This window comes from Carettochelys insculpta, chromosome 2 (genome assembly GCF_033958435.1).
Source record: "Carettochelys insculpta isolate YL-2023 chromosome 2, ASM3395843v1, whole genome shotgun sequence".
Classification (NCBI taxonomy): Eukaryota; Metazoa; Chordata; order Testudines; family Carettochelyidae; genus Carettochelys; species Carettochelys insculpta.
In genome coordinates, this window is record NC_134138.1 from 278,761,665 (window position 1) to 278,779,457 (window position 17,793).

Genomic DNA, 17,793 nt, shown 5'->3' on the forward strand with positions numbered 1-17,793 from the left:
GGTGGACCCAGCACTGTGCAGCACGATTTCTAGCCGACAAGCCAGTGAGTGGGAAGGCTGTGATTTTGGAGTTGAGTTGTAAGTTGACTGTCCGCTGACTGTCTGCCCTGGGTGACAAAAACCCTCTCCTCAGCCTGCAGCAGCAGGGGAGATAAAGCAATCCAAATGGAGAATGCATAAAAAATTCTGATGGAAATCTTCATCTCTAGAGGTTTTTAAGTCCCCACTTGACAAGGTCCTGGCTGAGATGATTTAGTTAAGGTTGGTCCTGCTTTAGGCAGGGGGCTGGACTCGAGGACCTCCTGAGGTTCTTTCCAGCCCTGGGAGTCTAGGATTCTAGGATCAGAGGGGTAGTCATGTTAGTCTGGATCTGCAAAAGCAACCTTGGTGTTCACATCTCCAGATCAACTGCTGGTAGTAGGCCTCACCCTCCCTGACTGAGTTAACCTCCTTATCTCCAGCTTTGCTCTGGCCTGCCTATTTATACCTGCGTCTGCAAATTTCCTCTACCTGCATCTGACGAAGTGGGTCTTTGCCGACAAAGGTTTATGTTCATACGTTTGTTAGTCTATAAGGTGCCACAGGACCCCGTGTTGCTTCTATGTTTCTAGGAAAACGGAGCTAGAGGACAATACTGTAGCAGGAGGATCTGAAGAAAGGAGACGGGCTTGTCTGCAGTTTGTTCACTTGTGGTCACCATGGCTCAGACAGAGTAGAGGAGGAATCAGGGGGTTCGGAGCTGGGCAATGAAAACGACGAGCTGTCATGATAAACATCTGGAGGAATGAAGAGAGGCGAGAAATGCTAGGGTGGTTTAACTCCAAGAAGAGCTGGCTGGAGAGACCTGATGCTAGAAGTTTACCACATCAGGAATGGGACGGCGCAGATGCTGCTAATCATCTTCTAGCACCAGCCGTGAACAAAGGAAGGTGCAGAGCAATGGGAGGGCAGCACATTTCAAAGAAGAGAAGAAAATCCATTTTTCACTCAAGGCGTAATGAGCCTCTGGAACACACCCCGCGGGCTGGCAGCTCTGAAAGCTCAGCATGTCTGTGAACAGTACAACAAGTCAGGGGGCTTTTTCGCCCGATGCTCGGATGGCCCCATGCCTGCCTGCTTCAGGGCACAACCTGAGCTCTAAATATTAGGGGTCAGGAAGGAACACTCCCTGAGGGCAGTTCATCCCAGGCCTGCCTCCTTCGGGGTTCCCTGCACTTTCCTAGCCATTTATGAAGTCCAGGGTGGGACGGCGCCTGGGACTGAGCTGTTATGACAGTCCCTCTGTCCCTAGGGGTTTTTTAGCTCCAAGGGCAGAGACTGGGGTTGGAGTTGATGGCACTGGGACCTAGGCCTGGTGTGAGTGGTTGCACCCCAGGCTTCCCCCCATATGTGGAAATCGGGTGCACACAGGGGTTTGTTTCACAGCCCAGCAGGAGAAAGACAGGGTGGGAGGTGTCTGATGTAGGCAAAGGTTAGGGCAGCAGTGAATCACGGCTGCAAAGGCCTTTGTCTGCAGCGGCTCCTGTCGGGGCTGTTTCCTGACCTTTGAGCCACGGAACATACCTGTGCCTGATTTATACCATTACCTGCGATTGCCAGGGCTAATGAAGTCATCTTCACTTCCTCTCGCTTCCTGATTGAGACCCACACTCCTGCTTCAGCCTGTCTCCGCGGCAGTAATTAAAGGCTTTATTGAGCAGAGGGAGGGGAACCCCCGGGGAAGGGAAAGCAGTTCATCCTCTGGGGGTCTCTTGACTGAAAGGGAGGAGGGATGGGGGAGCCGTCAGCCGGATTCACAGACACCCACTGGGGCAGCCAAAGAACTGGGGCCCTTTCGAAGACCGCAAGGGGCTTTCCCCTTCCCAGAGGTCCCAAAGAAATAGTACCAGTCATCTGCATAATTACTCCATCAGCTTCACCTGGATGTCAGCTGTCATTGCGCCCACTGCCAGGCTGGCACACTGCACTTGGCAAGGCTGTCGTTCCAGTTCACCACATTGGCAGGGTTCCCCGCAGGAAAATGGGTTCCTATTAGAGAAGTTGCAGCCGTGGTGTGAGGATACGGCCTTTTTCAATAGTCCTATCGCAAGGCCTGCAGCCTAAGGCCTTCGTCTACAGCCAAACTGAGAGAGCAGCAGGCTTTCGCTGAAAATAACTCACATCCTATCAATTGCATTAATATCACGTCACACCAGGTTGGTAAGAAGGAGCCCTAATCTTAATGCCACCCACTAGAGCCAGATAGAGAAACAGACCTCGGGATGGTCAAAGAAAACTCAGGCTATGGCTACGCAGCAGCATTACTGTGAAATAAGCTATTCCGCAGGAGGTTTTCCAGAATAGCTTATTTGGAAATGATGCTGCTACACACCAAACGCTTTCTGAAATATGCCCCATTCGCTGTTCCCTGTCGGCACAGCCCATTTGGAAATAGGGACAGTCAGGTCTCAGAGTATGAGAGGGTTGCGTTCCACACACCCTCGTGTAAACCCAGATTTTGCGTAAATGGGGGTCCTGCTTTTTCCCCAGCAGAGCACATGTTCTGCAGCCGGGGAAGTGGCAGAAAAGTAAGTCCTGGGCTGGGGGTGGCAGTCAGGGAGGGTTAAGCCTGGCAGTGGTTTGGGCTGTGGGAGGCGATGGGGGGCTAAGCCTGGGGTGGGTTAGGCTGCAGGGGGGTGAGGGATGAAGCTGAGCTGGAGCTGTGCGTGGGTGGTCAGCTGGGCTCTGGGGGGTGGGGGGGAGGGCTGAGCCAGAACCAGAGCCGTGCCTGGGTGGTGAGCTGGCAGGGGGGTTGCACTGGAGCCGGGGGGAGGGGGGGCTTAAATCGGAACCACTTGTGGGTGGTTTAAACTGGGCCATGGGGGTGGGGGGTGGGGGGAGCTGCTGGGGCCATGTGGAGCTGAGGGGGGTTGAGCAGGGCAGGGAGGGTGAGTTAAGCAGAACTGGAAATCACAGTACAGGGTTTACAGTAGGAATTGGGGTCAGATGTATGGGGGGTGGTCATATGCTCTGAGACTTTACTGTATTTCAAAATAGGCTCTACTCCTCGCAGACCAAGACAGCCAGCAGTCCTGTAGCACTTAAAATGATTTATTAGGTGATGAGCTTTCCTGGGGCAGACCCACTTCTCCAGAGCTAATGTCTAATATCTGAAGAAGTGGGTCTGTCCCACGAAAGCTCATCACCTAATACATCACGTTGTGAGTCTTTAAAGTGCTACAGGACTGCTGGTTTGTTTAGTTAGAACACAGACGAACACGGCCACCTCTCTTCTGCTACTCACAGAAGCAGGTTTACCTATTTCGAAATAGGCCAACTGTTATTTTGAACTTCTTTCAGAATAGCAGTTGTGTTGCGTAGACGAGCAAAGTTATTTCAAAAGAAGGGCTGTTATGTCTAAATAACTTTGCTGTGCAGACACACCCTTTATCTAACAGCATTTCATCTGCCAAGAAACTCCTTAGCCATAGTTGGGGTAGTGGAGTCCTCGTTCTACGTTACCGTCCTCACTTTCCTCGTGTTTGTCTGTCTCGTCTCCATCTGGTTTGTGTTTCTGTCAGCTATATAATAGATTTTGGTAGGTGCAAATCAGTTGAAGTGGTGGGGTCTGACTGGGTGGGGAATTCTGTTATAGTAGGTTAGGACTCGTTAGTAAAATAATTGGTGATGGCCTAGCTAAGCAGGACTCAAGTTTTGCTATATAAACTGGAGTCCAAAAGGAGGTTCTTTGGGACCCAACTCCAGGACACAGCTCCAAGACCAGAGCTGCCGGACCTCCAGACTCTGACACTGTGCAGAAACGAGATTCCCCCCAAGGAACCTGATCCTGCCTGGCCAATAAAACAAGTTCTTCTGTCTCATTGGGAGCAGGGAGAGCTGTAAGGTTAGGGTGGGCATTGTTTGGTTGTTTATGATTAATAACTAGGAGCTGAAGTGGGATATCACCGAGTAAGGCACTTTCACTAGTAAAAGACCCCGCACACCCACAGTGCATAAGGCTACCCCTGAGCCCAAAGGAGAGGTGCTGTATAGAGAAGGTTACACCTTGGGTGGATGCCCCTAGAATGTGTGAATGACAGAGAATTTTGTGCAGGTAACAGTGGAGGGCAATGGTAGACTTCTGTCCAGGGCACCTCATGCTGGCATGAAGCAGTCACTGGCTCCCCCTTTGCACCTGGAAACCAGGTGCATCTGAAGGCATCTTCTAGGTACTGATGGGCCAAGACCACTGCTGTACAGAGCTGCCTGTTGGCACTGGGCCCTGACTTAGACGACAGGCTTTTGTCAGCACGTCTGTTCTGTGTGCGTGGGACCCTGGCATGAAGCACTCCCTAGGGGCTGGGAGAAGACAAATCACCATCATTGAAGACAGGGTCAGAGCCGACAGGGTTCAAATGTCTAGCAGTCCAGGAGCCAGGCTCTCTGGCTGTGCCAGTGTAAGCCCTTGGACGCCAGTGGCGTTAGGCAAGGGACCCCGGGAACTATGGCCCTGAGGGCTTGCCAGCATTGCTGCTACGGTGGCTCACATCTCCTCTGGTTGTCCTGCGCTAGTGGAAATTGGGCCTTGCACCAGTGTAATTTGTGCCACTCGTTTACCCTGTCAGCTGGGCCACTGAGAGTCAGCGTTCCCTGGCAGCCTGGGCTAGTGCGGCTCTGATTAGCAGCGTGCCCACTGCTTGGATTTCGTTTCTCCTGGGGGTGCCCATTCCTCAAGGCACAAAAAATTATTCTGCACCTGGATGGAAAAAAACCGAGCACATGGGTGGAAAACATTAGAGGGAACATTGCCGAAAGCCCCCCTCGCACATGTGCAGCACCTCTGCTTTCGGTGCAGCTGTAGCAGGACACACCCCCACAAGGGCAGCAGCTCTTGCATGTCCAGAATGGCCCCCGGTAGTTCCACCCTGGTAGTCAGTCTCTGAGACACCTGATTTGGAGAGTGCAATGGCAAATAGATGCTTGTGGGCTGGAGTCTCCTTGGCCCTGGGTCTGAGGCCTGAATCTGCTTTGCACTGTACCTTAAGCCAGTGCCCGGAGCTGTGAAACACACCCAGATTTGATGGGGGAGCAGTCAGCTGGGTTAGCAGAGCGGTCACTGCAGAGCAGCCACACCTAGGCTTTATTTCTACCGGTGGTGCACATTCCCACTCGCCTCCATGCACGTAAAAATTATTCTGCGCCTGGATGGAAAAAAACCCACGCGGGGTGGAAAAGACGAGGGGGAGCATGGCAGAGACCCCAGGCAGCAGGAGCCCTTTCAGAGACTAAAAGGGGGCAGTGTGTTTGCTTTGCACCTTCAACGACAACACATGTGGCAGGGCTGCTCCGTCTTGGGCCCCCCCGATTTTCCTCTGGCCGTAGCTGGAGAGCAAACACACCAGACTGGACCCTGCTGTCAGATTTCAAAGCTGCTCTTTTACTGGGCAGAAGTTTCACAGGGCCTTACAGTCTTTCTGGCCTGGGTTATGGCCCAGGCCCAGAACCCAATGGATCATAAAGCTTTATTTCCCATAGTTAAGCGCCAGTTAACACCTACATGCCAGGACCCTCACTGCTCCGCACTTTATTACGGGAGGGGGGATGTGACACCCAATTCCTCTTTTATTCAGGCGTTACTTTAGCTTCAAGGGGACCTTACGTCCCTCCCCTGCTTCCTTTCTCACTCGCAGCATGAGATCAAGATTGAAAACACAACCAGGGCCTAGAGAAGGGGCGCTTGCCTAACCCCACCCCATGCACTTTTACAGCCCTTCAAGTGTCTATCATAAAGCAATTAGGGGCTCTAAAACCAGCTCCCCTTGTAAAAAAAAAAGGTGCATGGCACCAGTCCCCTCATTGCACTGCCACAGCAAAGAACCACCTGGCCTGGGCCCCTGGCAGTAGGTAGCAATCACTGGGACCAGAACTGGTTTATTCCTCCCTGTAAACCATCCTGTCATTTTCAGCAGGGAGTGAAATTGACCAGTGATTTTCCTGATTAACCAGAGGTGTCAATTCTCCCTCAGCTGAGACCCGCCCCCCACTTCCTCCTTTTGTCTATTGTCATGAGACTTCCTCTCAATTCCTTCCCCCACTCCCCTTCCTTTGAAAAGAGCTCATGCTGGCTGACACAGGAACCAAACTAGGTGGAAGGGCTTGATCCACCCAGTCCCAAATTTACTTGATATCAAGGGGAGCAGGATCGGGCCCTTCCTGAGCAGACTGAGCGCATGTGGCTGGGGCTGAATCAACACGCCCAACCTTCAGCGACAATGCTGAGCTCCGGGCCAAGCAATCAATGCCGTGGGGCCAAGCAGAGGCTTTGAGAGTGGTTCTGAGATGCCCCCTGCAGCAGAGGCAGGTGTAAGACAGGAGCATGGACGTCAGTAGATCGCAGTATTAGCAATGCAGAGAGACGTTAGCTGAGGGGATAAAGGATGAGCCAAACTGTTAAGGCTCCAGATCCTCAAAGGAATTGAGGGATTTTGAAGTTTGGGGGAGTTGGGCATCTTTGAGCAGCTAGGGTTAAACTCCCTTTGGACATTGCCCGGTTCCTCGTTGGCTGCCCGAGCTGGCCTGCTCTCTGGGAAACAAAGGCGGCCACGCTCCAGGCCTGTGGCTCCCGCCCCTGCCAGCAGCCTGACCCTTGCTCCAAATTTCTGAGAAGAGGAAAAAGTAAAATGAACGAGAAGGAGGCCACGGCCGAAAGGTTATTGTCACTGGCTGGCCCAGACTTAGCTCCGATTGAATGGCTTCCTGGAAACAACAGAGGCGTGCGCTGGCTGGGCCACCCCCCATCCTAGCCGCTGAGCAGCTCTCTGTAATGCAGTTGTAAGCCCCACACGGAGGGGTGTGGGTCCGTGTGCCACGGAGTGGTACGTAGACCACTCACACAAGGACAAACCACGTCTCGTCTACAGCCGTTGCTGAGAAGCAGGCGGCTTTTAGCTCAAGCTGTAGAGGCTCCTGCACTGAGCTCCAGAGGTTCCAGGTTTCAGGCTGCCTGTGGGTGGGTACGTGATGGCTCTGGGGGAATCCTCTCCAGGGAGAGGAGAGGAAATACAGGGCTGTGTCCCTCTCTAGCCAGGCCGCTGTTTTTCAAGGTCAGATCTATTACAAAGCCAAGACTTTCCTAGCTACCGCTCAGGGAGCGAGGCAGCCGGGGGGCGGGGGGCAGCAGGGGCGTTGGGGGATGGACTGCTGCAGAGAGCCTCCCCCTCAGTGGCAGAAAGAGGAAAGTTCCCCGGCCGGACCACCACAGGAGGGGAATTAGAAAGCTCGGTGGCTTTCTCTGCACCGCTGCCTGCACAGGACCTGACAGGGAAACAAGTCAAAAGGAGGAAACATGAGACCAAGAACTGGATGCCCAGTTATCTGAATGGTGCTTACTCAGCCCATGTCACGAGCCCATCACAGCAGTCCCCTGGCATCACCCCGTGCAGTAGGGCAGTGCTACGACACTCACCTCACAGCTGGTTAAACTGAGGCAGAGAGCAATGAAGTGTTGGCGCCACAAAGGGATTTAAGCCTCTACCTGGCACTTTAGGTGAACAAGTCCAACATTCAGAGCCTCAAAACCACCCTGTATGTGCCTAAACCCTCTGGGTGCTTACATTTTGCACAGCAAAGTCACCTAATGTTTGGAGAATGAGCATGGGAAAAGCTGGCTACAGCCTGACACCACGAAGCAGCTCAGCCTAGCACATTTGGGAAGCAATAAAGATTGTTTGGGTTAAATCTGAATTACATGGAAATGCACCCAACTCCACCGCAGTCCGGGAGTTCAGCCTCTTCCCCAGGTCTGCAGCTGGTCCCTTGTTTTGAAGGCTAGCTTTTTCTGGTGCTGATTTGCCACCTGAATTTACTGTCCTTGGTGACTGCATAGTTGGAAACCGTAGCAATTATTGTGATATTCCATCAATCAATGACATGTGCCTAAACTAGTAAAGAGAGCTGAGTAGCTAATGAGGCACCATGAGACCTGGGTTTGACTCCTGGGTCTGCCCCAGATTTACTGCATGGCCTTGGGTAAATCACTTCACCTTTCTGCCATATTTCTCGCAACTGCACGTGGGAATGGCATGGCAGAAGCACTACGTGGCGCTATTACACATGGGCTTAAGCCCTTAAGGCGCAAGCAAGTTTTCAGTCTACTGAAGAAAGCCTGTGGTGTTAGCTCTGGCCTTTGAGAGAGGACAGAGTGTTTGCTTTCTCCTTTATAAGTGGTGGAAATGAGCCAGGCGAGCAGCCTTTGCTTGTGTGCTGTTTGTGACCAGCTCTGTGCCAAGACTGGCCTATAAGTGTACAGAAAACAAGATAAACCGAGCAGCCACTCACACGCCAGCTCACGGATTGTTTTCCTCCACTGGGAAGCTGCGCAGCAAAGCCACAGAATTCTGGTACTGCTCAGCAAAGGGGTGCCACGGGCGTTAGCAATGAGAGTCTGTGGTTGGACAGGGGCAAGTGGAGATAACAACAGCCACTTCCCAGGGGCTTAGTGAGGCTTAAATCAGCCAGGAAAGCTGCTGATTGAAAGCGCTGAAACAAGACCAAATCCTGCCCCTCAGGGCGCTGCCCCACTTAGCAGTGGCCTCAGCTGATGTCTCCCTGAGGGCTTGCTATGGTGCCAGCTGCCAGGACAGCTCAGCGCTGTGGCAACTCCCTGGAGGACCAGTGAAAGCGGATCCTCAGCTGGTGAAAAGCAGCATCGCTCCAGTCAGGCTGATGGGGCCAGATCCTCAGCTGGTGTAAATCAGCAGAGCTCCTTTTGCTGCAGCATCGTGCTACCGATTTCAAGAGCTAGATGCAGCTTTTTACTCCAGCTGAGGGTTTGCCCCCAGATCCTCGTTTCCTCTTTGGAGCGCCCTCATGCCCTCCCTGCTAGTCTTTGAGCCCCTTGGGGGCTGTGGGTGGTTGGCCCTTGCGTGGGGCAGTGAGGTTATTCCTTTACACTCCCAGGAGGCTGTACACCCTGCGCCCTGTGCCCTGCTCCTTGGTAACCATAGCCCCGTTTTCACACACGCCTCACCCCCTACATGGGAAGGGAAACCCTGGACACAGTGCGGTGAGAACGCCCTGGCATTGGTGGGGAAGGGAGCAGGTTGCGCTGGGGCAGTACCACAGCCAGAGCATGGTGGTAAGGGAGTGAACGCGGCACCTCTTTGCATTCGGTGGGGCAGATTCCCTACTCCGGGCCAGTTCAGCGTGGCCCACCGGGCTGGGGAAGTGGCTTTGTCTCCTCTTCCGGGGGCCAGGTTGAAGCCGAGGTCTAATTGTGCCTGTTTCCCAAGGGGTAATTCTGGCAGCTGAGGATAACAAGCACAGAGCCAGCCTGGTATGGTCCCTTCCCTCCTGGGAGTGTCTCCTCTCATCAGGGCCTGGAGGGGGTGGCTTAGAAGCTATGATTTGGCTTGCCCACGATGCCCCTTCTGCCAAGGGGAGCCCCAGCCAGCTGGGGACGTTGGAGTTCAATGGACGTCGTGCCGTGGGCAGAGCTCAGGAGCCATATTCCTGGTGTCAGACACAGGACCGGGGCCAGCTCTGTCCTCCCTGCCTGGGCTGGCCATGCCACCTGGCTGACATGCACCGGGGGCGCTACGAGGCGAGGGAGAGTGCCTGGCACAGCACCGCAGACTAGAACCACAGAACACTAGGACTGGAAAAGACCGCGAGAGGTCATTGAGGCCAGTCCCCTGCCCTCATGGCAGGACCAGGCACTGTCTAGACCCTCCCTGACAGACGTCTGTCTAACCTGCTCTTACATAGCTCCAGGGGTGGAGATTCCACAAGCTCACTAGATAAGTGATTCCAATGTTTAACCACTCAGACAGCTAGGAGGATTTTCCTCATGTTCCACCCAAGCCTCCCTTGCTGCAGTTTAAGCCCATTATTCCTTGTCCTTCCCTCAGAGGCCAAGGAGAACAACTTTTCTCCCTCCTTCTCATAACCCTCTTTTAGGTACTTGTAAACCACTATCACGTCCCCCCTAAGTCATCTCTTTTCCAAACTAACTAAACCCAGTTCTTTCAGTCTCCCTTTGTAGCTCATGTTCTCAAGACCTTGTATCATTCCTGTTGCTCTTCTCTGGACCTTCTCCAATTTCGCCACCTCTTTCTTGACGTGCGGTGCCCAGAACTGGACACAAGACTTCAACTGAGGCCCAATCAGCGCAGAGTGGAGCAGACAAATGACTTCCCACCTCCTGCTCACACCACGTCTGCTAATGCAGCCCAGAATCACGTGTGCCTTTTTGCAACTGTGTCGCACTGAGACTCACGTGTAGCTTGTGGTCCACAATGACCCCTCGATCCCTTTCTACAGGACTCCTTCCCATTCTGTGTGCATGAAAGGGATCGCTCCTTCCTAAGGGGCACCCTTAGCACAGCCTGCCTCTATGGGAGTGCGCACACCTGCCTGGCTGGATTACACCTCCAGGGGCTGCTCACGCAGCGGAGCTGAGAGGTGTGACAGCGTCACCTATAGGCCATGTGAACACAAGGCGAACGAGGGATGAGACTTTGGCCCCTGCTCGGAAGCCTACATTGCAGAGCTGCAGCCGAGGGCCGTTCCTCCTGGAATGGAGGGCACCACTGAGGGCATCAAACCAGTCTGTGTGTTGCAAGCATTGGGCCAGGAGAGCCTAACTGCGGCTTCCTCGGGGTCACGCCCTGGCAAAGGCAAGCCAGCCCCACGGCATGGGCAGGGTAGGTAAATTGAGCAGCATGGAGTCCTAAAACAACAGAACCGGAACAGACTGCACGAGGTGGTCGAGGTCAGTCCCCGGTGCTCCTGGCAGGCCCGCGCATGCGGTTTTCAGTGCTGATGCCTTTCCCAGCTGGAGCGGGTATGGACCTGAATCATCCCGTGCGTTCTTTTGTACTGGTTGAACCTCTCTGGTCCAGCCCTCGCTGGTCAGGCTGCTGCTCGCCGCTGGGGCAGCACAAAAAAAGGCTCACCAGGGGCCTGGCCAGCGCAGAAGCCTCTGGAGCTGGCACCTGGTCCTGCTCTACCTCTGGGATGGGCGGAGGAAGCAGGGCCGGGGAAGTTCTGCAGCCCACCACCACTTGTCCCCCTCTCCCCTGGCCCGCGGGGCAGGCTCAGCCTACGACCCGGCATCTGATAACATCTGTAATCCGGCAGGATTTTACTTAGCCAGACGACCACTTATCATGAGGGTGGCCAAGTTTCCGTGGTCCCATATAGTTTGTTTCCAGACACCAGTCCTGGCTCTGGCTGTTCTGTGCTGTTATTTTGCTGTAATTTACCCCTAAATGTCTTTGAAGAGCCCAGTTAGCAGTAGGAGCGTTAGTAACGTGCTAGACGATATTGACCTCCCGTGGTCCAGCAAATTCTCTCGTCCGGCACCGGGCAGGTCCAGAGGGTGTTGGACAAAAGAGGTTCCACCTGTTGTTTGATCCCCCTGTCTCCTCCCAGGACTGCTGTGCAGTGCTTCTGTGCTGCCCCCCAGAGGTGGGAGCATTTTAGGGAGCGCTGCTTGGGCAGGAGCAATGCCACGGAGCAGCAGTTCTGCTGTTACTCTCAGGCCTGGGAGGAAGCAGGTGCCGTCCAGTCTGCTTAGAAGAGCAAAGGCTCCACTCCTGCGGGCTCCTCTCAGGCACTCCCAGGCAGGGCAAGGCAGCCCGGCTCAGCGGGGCCCTGCACGGCTGATAAGGACCCTGGCTCTCCGCTGCTTTCCCCCCCGTGTGTGAAACTGGCCTGTTGCTTGCGCTGGGGCAGTTTCCGCTTCACTGTGGGTATCCCAGCCTGGCACAGGCAGCGGTGACTGAGCTTAGAGGCCTGCAGCGCCAGGGGCTGTACAGATGCAGAGGGAGAGGTCCTGCCCCAGGAGTTAAGGGCGAACACAGGCCAGGCTGAAGGTGGGGGAAGCGCAGCTACCCAGGGAGCCCTGGGAACCCTGCACAGCCTGCTCTGGCTGCAGCTGGCTCCTCTGCTCCTGGGCTAGTGCCTGACTAACCGTGCAGCCCCTTCTGCTGCTCGGCTGTGGGTCAGCACAGGCAAAGGCTCACCGGGGGCCTGGCCTGCACAGAGGCCTCTGGAGCTGGCATCTACGGGATGGGCGGAGGGAGCAGGGCCGGGGAGGTTCTGCAACCCGCTTGTCCCCCTCTCCCCCGGCCAGTGGGGCAGGCTCAGCCTACGACCCGGCATCCTGCCCGCTCCTTGCCGTGTCCCCCCTTGCCCAGGCCTCTCTGACGAGGGGGTTCGGCCCTCCCTGGTGCAGCCGCCCCCATCCCCAGCCTCCTGCTAGCCTGGCTCCCTTGCCGAGCCCCCTCCGTGCTGCGGGGAGACATTAATCAGACGGAAAACGCCAGAGCCAGACTGGAGCCCGCCTCAGTCCCCCCCCCAGCAGTGCCCCACCCCCTAAAGGGGTCGCCTCAAACTGACTGGCCTTGTGGCTTAAAGCAGCAGGTACCTCCCTATGCCCCACCTCACACCGCACTGCATGCCAAGGGCGGAAGGCGGAGGGGGGCTCTGGGGAGGGGACAATGGCAGGCTTGGGCACAGGGAGGGGAGCCAGAGTTACCCCCCAAGTCAGTGAGTGCCGCCGAGCTCCAATGCCCCATAGGTGCGCTGCCAGGCAGTGAGCCGCAGGCAGGGACGGGCACCAGGTAGCAGCGGCTGGAGCATCAGCACTGTGGAAATACAGCCCCCTTCCCTTAGGCGCTGGCCTGCCCAGCGCCTGCCTCAGCTGATGTCCACCCCAGGGCTCGCTATGGTGCCAGCACCCAGGACAGCTCAGCGCAGCCACAGCTTCCCCGAGCACCCGGCCGCGGGGTTTGCCGCTGCCTTTGGCGAGAGCAAGGTGAAAGCTGGGGGAACGGAGCGTGTGAGGTAGGATCCCGGCCTGGCCTCTCGACAACGGGAATCGCGAGGTAACGAGGACACGGTGCTCAGAGAGCAGTGGAGTGAAATGCGTTACAAAAGAGGTCAGTGCTGTTACCCCCATTTTACAGATGGGGAAACTGAGGCACCAGTCTGGGATGTGCTTTGCCTGAGGTCACCCAGGATAGCGGCTAAGCCAGCAATAAAAACCCTCCTGGTGCCCTGCCTACTAACCCACTGACCCTCCCTCCCGTTCCACTCAGGGTCCACACCAGCCACACATTTAACTGGAGCAGTGGTTCCCAACCTTTTCGACATCACACCCCCCTTTCGATTACTGAGCCCCCCCACCTCTTCTTTACCATCATCCAACCCCCCCTTTTAGCAAACAAGTCAATTCGTAATTTACAATAAACACAAAAGCTTGATATAGAAATGTTATCCACGATTTAAAGGAAGCACAACTATTTTTCCTTGGCCCTGGCGGGTGCCTGGTACAGCCCCAGCTGGCTGGCTGCCTGAGCCCCATGCCAGCCGCCAGATCTGCCCACACCAGCTGCCCATCTGCTCAAGCCCTGCGCTGCCAGAGCCGCCTGTCCAAGCTGCCCGAGCCCCACAATGCCAGGCCCAGCCACCAACCTGAGTCACCCAAGCTCCGCGCTGCTGGGGCCGGCTACCCAAGCCCGACGAGCCTCATGCCCAAGCCGCTCCCCAGCCCCCCATCTAACCCCATCCTCCTCCTCTTCCCCCCAACCCCCACTCCCCTTTGCAGGAGGCAGCTAGCCCCACACGGGTCTTCGGCGGGTGCCTGCGTTTTATAGCAGCTGCGCCAGGTCGCCCATGTAAAATGGCAGGGGCCGAGCCGGAGGCAGGGGCCACCTTTTTCTTTGGGTGGGAGAAATTATGTTGGGGGGGGGCTGGGTCACCCCCAGAATTTCTTCACTCCCCCACCCCCGTTTGGGAAACCATGAACTGGAGGGTTGTAGGGCAGTAGCATCACTGGGGGCTCCAGTACATACCCAAAGGGGATGGGGCCTGCATGGGTAACCCAGGGCTCAGGTCTAGGGCTAGTGCTAAGCAGCCAAGCCTGGGGACTCCAGCCCCAGCAGGGGAAGGTGATTGTGCTGTGTCCTCCCTAGGGCTCTTCGCCAGCACTTAGGCTCAGTTCCCCCTGGCTGGAGCGGTTTGGCAAGGCCTCAGCGCCACCCACCTGCAGCCTCCCCACACCCCCCTGGGCTCAGCCCGGGACCTGCCCGGCTCATAAGGCCCCCACCTCTCCACTGCTTTCCCAGTGCGTGCGAAACTGGCCTGTTGCTTGTGCTGGGGCAGTTTCCGCTTCACTGTGGGTATCCCAGCCCGGCACAGGCAGCGGTGACTGAGCTTAGAGGCCTGCAGTGCCAGGGGCTGTACAGATGCAGAGGGAGAGGTCCTGCCCCAGGAGTTAAGGGCTAACACAGGCCAGGCTGAAGGTGGGGGAAGTGCAGCTACCCAGGGAGCCCTGGGAACCCTGTGCAGCCTGCTCTGGCTGCAGCTGGCTCCTCTGCTCCTGGGCTAGTGCCTGACTAACCGTGCAGCCCCGGCTGGGGGCAGGCTGCTGCTCACCGCTGCCTCCCAGCAGGCTGACCCCCCGCCCCCCCCCGCCGAAGCGCTTCCTTGGCTGAGTGAGAGCCACATAAACATGCTTGCTCCCCTCACCAGGCCTCCCGCCTTGGGCCTGGAACTTCCTGGGGGCCCAGGGTAGGCAGGGCTCTCGCACACATGCTCTCTGCGGGCCCTGCTCAGCATTGGGCTGCTGCCTGGGGCACCGGCTGTGCTGAAACTCCACTGCAGCTCTGTCTGCAAGCTCCCGACGCAGCTACAAACAAGGGTTGTGTTTCCAAAGTGCATTTCATAGCCAGGCTACAGCCTCGGGCCACGCAGCCTGCAAAACAGTCACATGCTTATTTAAGGGCACCCAGCCAGCCGGCAGCCCTACAATCACCCAAATCTATTCGTGAACCCAGGTGCGTGTTTAATTTGTAAGGCATCAGCCCATTCCCACCACGGGAGTTAAATATTGAACAAGATGGTGTGAGCAGGGGCCCGGAAGGGGATGGGCCCAGCAGGGAGGGCACCAGGCTGGGAGCCAGCAAAGCTGGGGTTCTGGCTCTGCCACTGGCTTGTTCTGTGACCTTGGGAAACTCTCCTCTGCGGCACAATCAAGGCAGCAGCTGTGGGGGCCTGTTACCAGGGCTGAGTTGGGTCTTATTAACCAGCACTGGGCACAGCTGGCATCAAACCAGCTCCACACAGCTGCTCACAGCACAGACTGCAGTTGATTCCTTCCTTTCACTTCCCACTGATCTGCCCCCCTTGAAACTTGCTCCCCCCGCTCGTCCTTCAGTCCTGCCAGCCCAGATCCATCCCCCTTCTCTGCCAGCAGCTGTGTGCATCCGCCCACAGGCCAGCAGCAAGGAACGGGCAGGACACCTGCGGCCAGGGCTGGAGAAGCCAGTCCCAGTGGGGAGCAGTCACCCAGAGCCAGGAGGTTTCTGCAGCCAGCAGCTCCCAGACCCCCACTGCCATGTCAGGTCCGTTTCCTTCCTTCAGGGGCAGGGTGCCGACTCTGGAGCCCAGCAGCCGTGATTTCCACCCCCAGCCCAGGCAGCTGCTGCGCAGGTTCCCCCCAGCCCCCGCTGGATGCAGCCTGCGGGGTGTTTGGCATTGGTCTCTCTGCCAGGACCGGCACCACAAAGTCGGCCACATGTATGGCTCCCTGACCCAGTCAGCACTGGGATCTCCATGCTGATTTCCCAGCAGGTGATGGTGTCACCAGCCCTAAGGTCACTGCAGATGCTGCAGCCTCTCTGGAGCATCGTTCCTCTTACCCCTCCACGGGCACAAACTAACCTAGGGCCAGGGACATCCAGGTACCCCAGGAGGTGAGTCTGCAGGCAGGAGAGCCTTGGTCTCACCGCTGGAGAGCCCAGGGCAGAATCCTTGCTGGGTAAACCAGCCCGGCTACTGGGAAGTAAGCAGAGTTGTGCCATTACACGCCAGCAGAGAATTTGGCCCCCACAGATCCACACAGCAGATATTCTGCTCCCTGTGCAGATGGGGGGGACACGGGAACGCGAGGGGACGGTGGGTACAGATTTGGGAAAGGACAAATTTAAGGTTCTTTTATAATGCTGGGGGGAAGTTTACAAAACTTCCTCTTCAACTAAAGTTCTAAGAGGGACAAGGTCAGGTTAAAAAAAAATCATTTAAACCCTGTCAGCTCTGCAAAAGCAAACGGGAGCCACCGAGTCAGGTTATTCAAGCTGACACTCTCCATCTCCGGCTGCCTGGGTTTCAGGGGCACTGTTTAGGACATCATCCTCTGCTTGAAACTGACCAGTCAGTCTGGTCCTACTCCTGCTGTTTTGGCCTGGCTGGTTCTCATGTTCTAGCAGGGGTCAGGAGGAGGATGGGCATTCACACGAGACAGCATCCAAACAAGATCTCTCATCTATCACACACACGCCCGATGTTTCCAGTAACGCTCTGATGCAGCAGGAAGCTCTGCAGTTTCCTTTGGTTTTTCTAAAACACCCAACTCTGGGCACTGAAGTTCTTGGCAGGCACCTGGGAAATCTTCCCAAACAGGGGCCCCGATTCTGCAAGAGGGTCGGTCCCAGGCAACCGTTACCCCCATGCAGACACGCCAGAGGGAACCGTATGCCCGCTTGTAAGCCCTTTGTGGGCACAAGACGCAGCGGGGACAGAGCAAGCTCAGCCGAACCAGAGCAGAGGCCGGTGCAGCTGCCATGGTACTGGCCTAAGTGTCTTTGCTAGACATCTGTGCTGGACAGTGGCCACATAAAGGCAAAAAAACCCCACCGCTCTCTGGGCCACAGCCTCGACTGGTGTGAACCGGCGCACTGCAACGCACTCCCAGTACCAGGACTGCACTGATTTGTACCAGCAAAGGCTCTGGCCCGTCTCTTGGGTCTGGGCAGGGCCCTTTAAAACAAGGCCATTGCATTCCTGCCTCCCCCGCGCTGCCCTGCAGCTCAGTCATCGGAGTGGGTGTCGTGGTGCCGCTTGGCTGCAGGGGACCCCTGCCTGCTCCCTTTCCTCCTGGGGGACGAGTGCCGGCTGCGGCCGTCCCTGCTGGTGCTCCTGTCTCTCCTGCGGGCTGAGCAACCGGGGCTCCTTCTCCGGCCCTCGCTGCTGGAGGAGTCCGTGTTGTGCCGCTGCCTGCAGGGCTGTTTCTGCGCCTCGGGGCCAGGGGATGAATGTCTGTCACGCCAGCCGCCTGCAAGCCGCCGGGAGGATGACGAATGGTCCTTGGAGGGAGGGGCTTTCCTCCGCCTCCTGCAAGAGAGAGGGTGGGTCTGAGCCAACCTCCAAGCACAGGCCTTCAGAGCAGGAAGGGAGGAACCCAAGTGAGAAGGGACCCGTCCCTGGATGCTCCAGCCTCGCTTCAAGGACAACGTGGACAACATGAGATACTGCCCCGCACAGGGAACAAGCCAACCCTCAGTGCCTCTTCCCCCCCGCACCCCAAGCCTGATCCCACCCCAAGCCTTGCAGCTGGGCCACGGGGAGGCCACTTCCAGGGCAACGAGACCGAAGCTCTTCCAAACGCCATGCCGGGATCTGCACTCACTCACGCCCAGCTGGCCGGGCCCGGCACCCATGCGGTGAACCCTGGATTAACGCCTCAGACAGAGATCAGAGCTGGGCCCTAGAAAAATTCACTGGGGACGTGTCACGCTCCTGCACGCCCACCATTGTGTGACACGGCTCCTCTCGTCCGGCACCGGCCTGCGAGGTGAAGCGACAGCAGCGCCTCGGTGATCACGTGGCGGTCACAAGGGCTCTGCAGGCACCCGGGGACACCTCTCTGCTGTGTGCAGTGCTCATCCGCACGGCCTGCGGTTGGCGTGCGAAGCGCAGAGCCCTCAGCCCGGCTGCAAGAGAAGCCACCTGCTCCCAGGACTTTGCTCC

At 56.7% G+C, this 17,793-nt stretch overlaps 1 protein-coding gene across 4 annotated transcripts in view; it reads right to left on the reverse strand.

The window, feature by feature from the left end:
* Positions 1-13,589: 13,589 nt before the first annotated feature.
* C2H1orf35 (chromosome 2 C1orf35 homolog) overlaps positions 13,590-17,793 on the reverse strand; it is a 37,537-nt gene continuing 33,333 nt past the window's right edge. For all 4 annotated transcript variants that reach the window (XM_074985288.1, XM_074985289.1, XM_074985290.1 and 1 more), the window contains exon 9: positions 13,590-17,157. In XM_074985288.1, coding sequence (XP_074841389.1) covers positions 16,854-17,157 — 304 coding nt within the window. In that variant the 3' untranslated portion in view covers positions 13,590-16,853. The remainder of the gene's footprint in view (positions 17,158-17,793) is intronic.